The 10,579-nt window shown below is 41.4% G+C and overlaps 1 protein-coding gene across 1 annotated transcript in view; it reads right to left on the bottom strand.

Annotated features, from left to right (window-relative positions):
• Nucleotides 1-7,437: 7,437 nt before the first annotated feature.
• The window catches only part of LMOD3 (leiomodin 3), a 58,421-nt gene continuing 55,279 nt past the window's right edge, over nucleotides 7,438-10,579 (bottom strand). Inside the window, exon 3 of the mRNA XM_078661471.1 lies at nucleotides 7,438-7,727. Within this exon, the coding sequence (XP_078517597.1) occupies nucleotides 7,701-7,727 (27 nt within the window). The 3' untranslated portion in view covers nucleotides 7,438-7,700. The remainder of the gene's footprint in view (nucleotides 7,728-10,579) is intronic.

The raw sequence follows: 10,579 nt of genomic DNA, 5'->3' as shown, positions 1-10,579 counted from the left end.
GGTATGCGTTGTGACGGTACGCGTTGTACCGTCATATATCCGTTAACTGCCTTTGTAACGATATTGCCAAGGGTGCCCCTATTCCCGATAGGTGGCGGGGCGCCGAGATCGTAACACTCTTTAAAAAGGGGGATCGTAAGAATCCGGCCCACTATAGACCAATTAGTCTAATTGATGTTCTACAGAAAGTATTTGCGAGGCAGGTTTTAAATAGGCTGAGTTCTTGGATTGAGGAGACTAGCACCCTATCCCAGTACCAAGCAGGTTTTAGAGAACGGATTAGTACAATCGACCAGGTGTTCAGATTTTTATGCATCATCTGGAAATACATTAAAATAAAGGGGACACCCTTGTACCTGGCCTTCGTTGACCTCAAGGCAGCCTTTGATTTGATCCCTAGAAACTTACTGTGGTCAAGATTAAGGGACCAGGGTGTTCCTAGGGAAATTTTGGGACAGATTGTCAGGCTGCACTAGGCCAACTACGCTAGGGTGAGATGGGGCCTAAATGGAGAACTGTCAGATCGTATTAATATAAATAGAGGTGTCAGGCAAGGATGCGTGCTGGCACCAACATTGTTCTCCTTGTATGTTAATGATATACTAGATACCCTCTTGGGCTGCGAGCATGACTCTCCCAAGTTGGGTGGTGTCCATGTGCCCGCGTTGTTATTCGCAGATGATAATATTTTAATTTCACAGACACCCAAAGGATTGCAAAACGTTTTAAATACCTTTCGGTCTTACTGTGACGTTAAAGGATTGGAGATTAACTCGTCTAAAACTAAGTATATGGCGGTTAATCCCCATAGAACTTTTAAAAAGTCATTAACTGTTAACACGGAATCGATTGAACATGTTCAGAATTTTAATTATTTAGGTATTACAATAGATGCTAAACTAAACTGGAAAACCCAGATAGATAAAAGCAAAATGATCCTCTCACAAAATTTGGCACCAATAACTCCAGCTTTGAAGTTGTATAAGCATAAAGCATAATCGGCCTAACTTTATGGGGCAGAGCTATGGGGCCATGCTGCTAAACACGCCTTTATGGTTCAAGAGAACACCTTTCTCAGAAATATCCTAGCGATTCCACGGTGCACACCCCTAATCCCACTCACAATGGACCTGGACATTCATCGCGCTGATGACCACGCGGCCTTACGACCCCTGTTGTATTGGGTTCGCGTGTGGTCAACAGACGAACTAGTAGACTACAGAGAAGCCCTGAAAGAAATTATGAAGATAAAAAACACCACAAAGTTGGTATGGTTAAACCATATCGAGGACTGGTTGTTCAAGCTGGGGCTGGGGCTGAGCCACTACTGGGTGGATCCTGAGGGTCTTACTTTGAGCTGCAAAGAATTTCTAAAGGAACGATACTGGGCGTTTGTCTTAAATTTAAAGTTACACAACTTGGACTTGGGAGTTTTAACTCTCAAGTATCTGGGAATGAAGACAGAGAGTAGATTCGAACCCTTTATGGATGAGATTCTACCAGGACCAGCCAAATTACTGTATTTAAAGTTTCGATATGGCATATTGCACAGCAAAGTTAACACCGCGAGATGGGCATATTATGAGGGTAATGGGGGGAACGATGACCTGGCTAGATGTGAATTATGTAGCAGTGGCGCCAGAGAGGATGAAGCGCATTTGTTATTCTTTTGTTCTGCATACACATATTTGAGGAAAAAGTGGATAAAACCCATCTGCCGCCTCCTGGGATTTAGGCTTTATTGTGAGGCAGAAAGAATTCTTAGAACTGAAACAATGCAACCAATGGTTTTTAGTGTAAGCAGATACCTCTTTTCTGTGGCGATAGTACAAAAGAGACGGGGTTTTAAGCTGTAATGCCTTCCAGTTAGTTTTACATAATGTAATTGTCATAAAAATTTGGACCCTTTGCTCTAATTTTTATTAGGAAAAAGGAGTAATGACACATATGTAAACTATGTTCCAATGAAATATTAATTTTAAATCTGTGACTGTAAATATTTTACTAATAGCGATGAATGAAACTATGGTTTTAAATTTAGCAATGTATTTATGGTTTTAAAATCACAAATTCTGTGAATGAATTTCAATTGGTCTAAATGAATTGTGGGAAAATGGGCCGGAATGGACAATTGTTTTTTTTCTTTTTCTTTTTTTTGAATATTGTATGTATGTCTTTTATAGTTATGTCTCAACTGAAATAAAGATTTTGAATGAATGAAATAGAAATATTACTAGGGGTCTGTTTTAAAAAAATTATTGTTGAACAATTATTATGTATACATTAATTTAATATTTTTATATGAAATATTTATTACACAATCAATGCGATGAGTTAACATTTTATTTTATTGTTTCTGGGTTAAAAATACATATTTAAAATTAAATATACATTTATATTCTGCACTAAAATATATATATTTTTAATAATACATTTTAAATGTTTTCCATTTACCTACTCATAGGGGGCTCTCCGCCAAGTAGCAACAATATATATCTACGTGTGTGAAGTTACTAGTAGTAACTTAACACTCCTAAATTCTGGACTCATTGTTTGGGTCAAGGACCACAAGTTTTTATGTTAATTTTGTCCAGAGAACAAGTATCCTCTGCAACACAAACTATTTGGCTGCCAGTTTACAGTACCTCATTTTTGATCTGTGAAAAAGGATTGCCTACTACTAAGGCAAGATTTATATCCATATGTATAAGATGTTGCCTATTTTAGTGGGGTGTGTACTACAATTAAATCTTAGGTTTGAGCTCAGTTTGCATTACTGACAGTGGTTTCAGTATAACAACATGTACACATTTGCAAAATGTAACAATTTGAAATATGTATAATGCCTCCAGAATTCTTCTAGCATAATCAGAGAGGCCATTATCAAAGGTCTGACAAAATGAGAATGCTGCCATTATTTGTCACTTCACTGCATGGCACCGAAAGGGACAGTTGTGTTATTTTATGGAAGAAGTAGATTTCTGAAGCTTCTGGTCCTTGGCAAGTAGATATTTATGAAATTCCACACCCTTGGATTAATGACAGATGGAAGCTGGTTGGAGACACTTGTCTTTTATAAAAATTGTAACCTTAATTAATATGGAAGTTTTTCAGTTTTCATTGTAAAAAAAAAGGTATTCTATGTTCTCTGTGAAATATTGGCACTGAAGGTGTAAATTATTTCAGTGCATAATCACCAATTAATAATTGATTTATCATCAGAAGCTGGGCAAGGATCATGAAACCACAGCTCATGAAAGATGGGAGAGCGAAGTACACATTTCAATTTGTCTTTATTAATATTCATGAAAGAAATATTTCTTTTGTGGTAAACTGGCATTTTATGTTTGCACAGTGAAGCTTGACAATTGCTTTTCTTTCATTATTGATATGTGCACAAAAGCAATTACATTTTACTTGAAAGCAAACACAGAATGGACGTGTTACAAGTGCTATTTATGTATCAATTGAAAGAGCTATTTATAGTTACATCTTAACCGAAAGTTAAATAAGAATGTTTCCTGTTATTATTCAGGAAACAACACGTAGGCCTGAGAAAGCCAGCACTGTGGAATATACATCATTCTTACTTAAGAGAACTGAAGGCTAAAACTGAACTTCATAGTAATTTGCATGCTATGTTATGCCTATTTGTAAGGTGCACTAATCACCCGTGAGGATATCCAGGTACCTGAATAAACGGAACTATTTATTTATGCTTTTTATAATTAAAGGAAGGAGTACAAGTACATTAGAACAACTACTTTAGATAGGAAGTTGTGTATGCTCATTGAGTAAGGATGATAAAGTGGAGTATTCATATAAATGTTAACTTTATTTTAACTATCAGTGCTTGTTTATTGAAGTTTGGTAGTTATTGTCTATGTAGGTATTTCCACATCGCTTGCATACATATCTATATTTGTTTATGGCGAGGTGGAATTACACATCAGATTTATTTCGTAATATTACACTATATTGTTATAGTACATATATATTTTTGTAGTCAGAAACTTAACTCCAGCTTAGTTCTTTCTACATGGAAAGATTTTAGGTCAGCTTATCCTCAGAGTAGCTGACAAAGTGAGACCACCCCATTTTGTTACTAGCCATGGCTCCAAGTGTATGATAAAGGGGAAAGCCATAGGTACAGTGACAAAGTAGAGATACCAGAAGAGACAGTACTGACCACACACCTGTACTAGACTGAAAGGCAGGCTGCAACCAAATGCAGTTTTACAGGGGTATAATAACACACTGTACATTTCTAGTCTGGTGATAGGATGGCCTCTGGTGTGGAACTGTTCTCCTTAGTTGGTCTGTTTCTCAGTCAGACATTGCTACTAACTGCCTTGCAGGAATTGTAGCTGTGGTACTCAGGTGATTTGGGTGCACATCTTCAATCTCTCGTTGATATGAGCCGTAGTGTTTATAATGACCTTCAGAGGTACCAGAGTCTATGGCTCCTGATCACTTTATTGTCTTCATAATGGTGGAAGTGGACCAGGAGTTGTGCTGTCGCTCTGAAGTCATCTTCCGGTAGGAAGGGTTTCACTGTTTCAGGAGACTAAGCTGGCACCATGCAGTCTTGGGTTTCTTGGCTATTTTTTTTAACTAAAGGTGTATGTCAAGGGTTGATCCAAGTGCTTTTGATGGCTTACATTTAGAGGGAAGTGATATTGTTGAATAAAGAATAGCAGTTTTTCAGTTTGTTGCACAGGACATCTATGATTGTTAGCAACAGTACAACAATGGTGTGAACTCTGCACCTCTAAATGTGGCACAATATGTCAAAACATAGTTTCCATGTGCTATACCCCATTTAATTTTACATTTATGGTAATACCACCATTAGTAAAACCACAATCAAAACAACATAACCCAATTCACCATTTTATTGTTGCCTAGAAATCCATTTAAATCACCCTAAAGGTTGAACCAGTTTGTATCCTATAGAATGGTAAAATCTCCATACCTCACTTTGTATTAGTATTCACACCAATGGCAAAAAGGTTTGCATTTGGTTAGTTATCTCTTTCTTACATTACTGTTAAAATATTAATCCAACTGTTTCTCATGGTTCCATATTTTGTCTCAGTATCTGCCTCTGGAACAAAAATAATAGTTGGACGTATACATAAGTTAAAAGCATCTATTGCGATCATAAATTGTCTTTGTAATTCCACAAATTATTGCAATTCATTGTCTGTATTAGTTTGACAGCATACTCAGCACATAACATTATCATGGCCCAAATTTCTTCAAGAAAAGTACATTTTGTCATACTTTAATAGTTAAAAGATGAGATAATAAAAAAACAACTGTTTGTACCTCCAGCTTCACACCCTCCCCCCACAGTCCGGGCTGGTTTTCTGAAACCTTGAAGTTTTCATACATTCTCTTAGTATATTTTCCAGATTTCTTCACTCTTTTTTGTTACTGCGTGTCTAGTAAATCAGAGTGTGAGATTCCTTAAAGGGGACCTCCTGATAACGAAGAGTCATTTAGGAGGCAGTTAACTGTCTTTTTCTCATTCAGCCATTCTCCCAATGAAATGTTCATTCATGCACCTATTGGGTTGCAAGTGAAAACACAGACGTCAAAAGCCTCCTGTGCAAATGTATAGACTCCAAAACATGAAGGGCCTGATTCACAAAGGTATGTTATACTTTTGAGTAAGGTTACATTTTGTAGTAAGTTTTCTACTTTCGATATTCACAAACTGAGTGCAAAGTTACTACAAAAGTGAACTTTGCATGTCTTCACCACCCAGAGGAATGTAATTGGCTCACTCTTGTATGGGTGGGTCACGTCCCTCCCTAAACCCCTTCCTGACCCCTCAATAAACCCCTCTTACACCTCCCTAATCCCAACCCCTTCGGTACTAACTGCCTCTTTTTCCACCCACTCCCCTTTGTCCTTTCCCACATTTACAACTACAAAGTGTACTACAAAGTGCAGTTTGAGAATCAGGTCCCAAAACAATGAAAATTTCAACCCTACAAAAATGTCTTTGTACAAAAACAATTAGACCTGCCCGTAAAGCTGTAATCAAGCTTTTGCACCCAAATATGATACGCCTTGACTAAAGTAAGTGGGAAGTGAGATTGGCTGTTTTAAGGAATGAATTTCAGGTTTATATTTTTATAGGGAGATATTTAAGGTGAGATTTCAGCAATTTTCATTTTGGAATGTACGCTTTTTATATGCGGAACTACACCCTGGGCTCTGATGTCCAGTTCTAGTCCAGAGACCTGTAGTAAGATGGATTTGGCAATCCTAGCTGGATAAAGTGAGGTTTGCGTGTGATGAGAGGGCATGCATGCAAATGTATTGAATTTTACGGATTTTGGGTTGCTCCTCTGAGAAGGAGTCTTTCAGATCGCAGAAAAGAGTTTAAAAAATGACTCACAGAAAGACTGATTATAAAGGCCGATTCATGTAACTGTGCTTGTACTTACCAATGGTGGGACAAACACTTATGACTGTTAACTCCATGGATGCTGTGAATGTGGGATGGAAGCAGTGACTCAGAAAGGAGGCCATTAGTGACAGTCAACGTTTAAAGCCAAGGCGAAAACCAGCATATAACAGTTTCAGCATAAGAACGTTGGGATCAACAAAAAACTCCCCAGAAAGTTGCAGACCATTCAGATCTCGACAGCCAGAATCACTCTCAACCTCCCACACTCCACTCACATCACACTATACCTGAAGGAGCTCCAATTGCTCCCCATACACAAACAAACAGATTTCAGACTCGTCAGGCACACTTTCAAGGCACTTAATAACACTGGCCTAGCATACCTCAACAATCACATCTGTTTCCATAAATGTTCCAGACACCTCAGCTCGTCCGTACTCCTACTTGCACACATCCTGTGCATATGGAAAGCCAGATCCGGCGGTCGAGCCTTCTCCTACATCGCATCTGAAGTGTAAACGACCAGCCACTACACAGAAGTGCCTCCTCCTCACTTCTTGAATACCGCAAGAATTCAAAGACCTGGCTTTTAGAGTAGTTCCACTATGCCCTAGGTTTGGCTAGATTCACACCTGCTCAGCACCAGGATACCCTCCTGAGTGACAGTACACTCTACAAATCTGCATAACATACCAATGGTCAGAACTGGACAGAACCTGTTAGAGTTGGAAATGAACACTTTATAAGAGAAACTACTTTATTTTTAACTAAATCCACCTGGCCAAGTCACTGAATTTAGACCTAGGAATTCAGAAAACACATTACAAAATTGACTATCTTTTCCCCAAGGCTCCAAGAGCTCCTTAGAACTAATTTGTTAAAAACTATGGTGATGTCAAATGCTACTCAGCAGGAAGCATTGCTGCACAAAGAAGATTGTGTGCTTTGGGAGAAAGGCCAAGATGAGATTAACTCTTTCCGATATATGAATATCATATCGTAAAACTCGGCTCTTCCTTAATTTTGTATTTATTATGTAGATCTGTTATAGAGGTCGGTATTAATAAACAATGGAAACCGGTATTGAGATGTAGCATTCAGAGTCATCACATTTTACAGTTGATGGCACAGGTTTTCCTTTTCTCTTATGCCAGTGCAGCATTGTTCATTGTGTACTTTTATAAACGTGGTTGCTTGAAGACGATTGTTAGAGGGCAGTGAAAGCTACATTTGAATGATCTTCAGTAGTAATTGTTTTCCCAATGAATTGATAACATTACTCCAGTTCTTTTGGCACGGGCACCTGTGGAGGAAAACAAAAGAAATACATTTACAATTTAGCTAGAGTATAGCTTGTTATGTGTAGAGGTCAATGAATACATCTATTTCTGTTTAATTATGTAATTATGCCCATGAGGTATAGGTATATATATCTTGCAAATTTGAAATAAAATGTGAGTCAAACAAACCAAAAAGCCTGCCTCATAATAAAGTGCATTGTATTAAAACATAACAAGATACATTTGTGTATGGCAATTTCGGGCCTCTCTTTTGACCATGTTGAGCTGCTGAAATGAAATGTTGATTGTGTAGGGAGTGATACCTTTGTATTTCAAATAGAAAAGGAGTACAAACTTGGTACAACCCATTACCTTTCAGAACCATTCAGATCCAATTTTTGGATGAAGAACATCCCCATGGCTATTTAAATTATTGTTGGAGTCTTGCTACAGACAGCTCTAGCTGTCTGCTGCTGACAGCATTGTAACTAATGCTTCAGCATATAATTAGAGTGGGCTCTGGGTCAGCCTCTTGATCATGAATGGATGGCTCTCGTCTATTTTAATACCATGCTCCTTATTAGATGGCTTTTTAAGTAAACAAGGGGGACCCAATTGGTAGCTATGGACCATGGGTATCAGTTAATTTAAAGAAACAAGGGTCCTAAGCTAAACACAATTACAAATTGATACTATATAGACCACAATAGGCTGATATATATTTTTCCTTTGCCCAGCCGGACAGGGAATTTATTATAAATCTGATCAAGTGTTAAGAGTTTAGATACATTAAGCAATAAACAGTTTTTTGCAGTAAGGCACAGTCCTGTACCGTACTGGGGAGGTAAAAAAAATTAAAGGAAAAGTAGTAGGAAAGGAGGGTTCTTCAGGCAAAAAGAGTGAGCGATCTGGGCACTGTTTGAATCAATGTTATCAGTGATTCCCAGAGTAGCACATACAAACAGTAATATACAATGGTCACACGTATTTCTACTAGAAGGAGTCGACGTTTCGATTCCGTGCTCTAGTTAAAAGGGGATCATCTTCAGGACGTAACAAATTAATTGCCTGGTTAAACAATATGTACGCCTCCGCAGTAGCTTGGATATGGCCAAGGGGGTACGGGACCACTGTCTGTTCTGACAGGGCTGGGAGAGCTCATATGGACCGGCTCCTGGAGAGACAGGGCGTGTGATGCCGCTGATGGCGCGTGGGCTCAAGCGGAATGGGGACTGGCGCTGTTTCGAGGTATTTGGTAGCCGTACTGGTTCAAGAGCCTTCAGGTTGAGGGGCGGTCGATAGAATCAAGCGATCCGCCGGATATAGAACGAGGTCTGGATGCAAGCAAGCCGCATACTGGTTCGCTTGAGGCTCCCCTTCAAGCGTGGAACCCACAGCGAACCCGCATGCGGCTCGCTTGCATCCAGACATCGTTCTATATCCTGCGGATCGTTTGATTCTATCGACCGCCCGTCAAAACTTAGCGCGGAACCCATAGCGAACCAGTATGCTCATTGATTCGGAGCGCCGCCCGCCCTGCTTTGTGCATTGTACACGCAACTTTGGCTTTATTTTCATCAGCCTGCAAGTAGTAAGATAGCACTCTCGGTGCCACAGTCGATTTGCTGCCCCTGCCTCGCCTCCCCTCTGACCTCCATTTTGTTGTGTGTTGTTCTTCCCAGGCACGCCCCTCCTCCCCGCTACCGCCTCCCTGCTGCTGACCCTCCCACCCACGTTCAGAGAGCCTGCCACCTCCTCTAACCCCTTGTGACCGCCCGGACTCGTTCCAGACCGGTTGCTCCCACCCTCGCTCCTCTCCCATTACTGCTGCCTGCTGTTGGTGATTGCACCCCTAACTGGACACAACGGTATCGCCTGCGCTCTGCAGTATTTACCTAAGTGATATTTTAATGCTGTTTGACTTTAAGCAGACTCTGCTTTGTAACTGACCTGGAATTATAGCGCATTGATTCGGAGCGCCGCCCGCCCTGCTTTGTGCATTGTACACGCGACTTTGGCTTTATTTTCATCAGCCTGCAAGTAGTAAGATAGCACTCTCGGTGCCACAGTCGATTTGCTGCCCCTGCCTCGCCTCCCCTCTGACCTCCATTTTGTTGTGTGTTGTTCTTCCCAGGCACGCCCCTCCTCCCCGCTACCGCCTCCCTGCTGCTGACCCTCCCACCCACGTTCAGAGAGCCTGCCACCTCCTCTAACCCCTTGTGACCGCCCGGACTCGTTCCAGACCGGTTGCTCCCACCCTCGCTCCTCTCCCATTACTGCTGCCTGCTGTTGGTGATTGCACCCCTAACTGGACACAACGGTATCGCCTGCGCTCTGCAGTATTTACCTAAGTGATATTTTAATGCTGTTTGACTTTAAGCAGACTCTGCTTTGTAACTGACCTGGAATTATAGCGCATTGATTCGGAGCGCCGCCCGCCCTGCTTTGTGCATTGTACACGCGACTTTGGCTTTATTTTCATCAGCCTGCAAGTAGTAAGATAGCACTCTCGGTGCCACAGTCGATTTGCTGCCCCTGCCTCGCCTCCCCTCTGACCTCCATTTTGTTGTGGGTTGTTCTTCCCAGGCACGCCCCTCCTCCCCGCTACCGCCTCCCTGCTGCTGACCCTCCCACCCTCCGCCCCCTCCTCTGTCCATTTATGGCCAATGCCCCCACGCGCAGCGTCCAAGCGCTACGTACACGCCGAAGGTGCGCCAAAGGTAAGCCCGTCTACGCCCATCCGCGCCTGGCCCGCGCCCAGCGCCTGTCCCCCTGCCCCTCGCTCTGCCCAGCCCCCCCGCATTACCTACGATGCCGCCACCCTCCTAGCCCTTAACCCCGGTCGCGCCCCCAACTGCGTCCAAGCCGCTCCTGG

Source organism: Lissotriton helveticus, chromosome 9 (assembly GCF_964261635.1).
Source record: "Lissotriton helveticus chromosome 9, aLisHel1.1, whole genome shotgun sequence".
NCBI lineage: Eukaryota > Metazoa > Chordata > Amphibia > Caudata > Salamandridae > Lissotriton > Lissotriton helveticus.
This window is presented reverse-complemented; position numbering and strand designations above follow the sequence as displayed.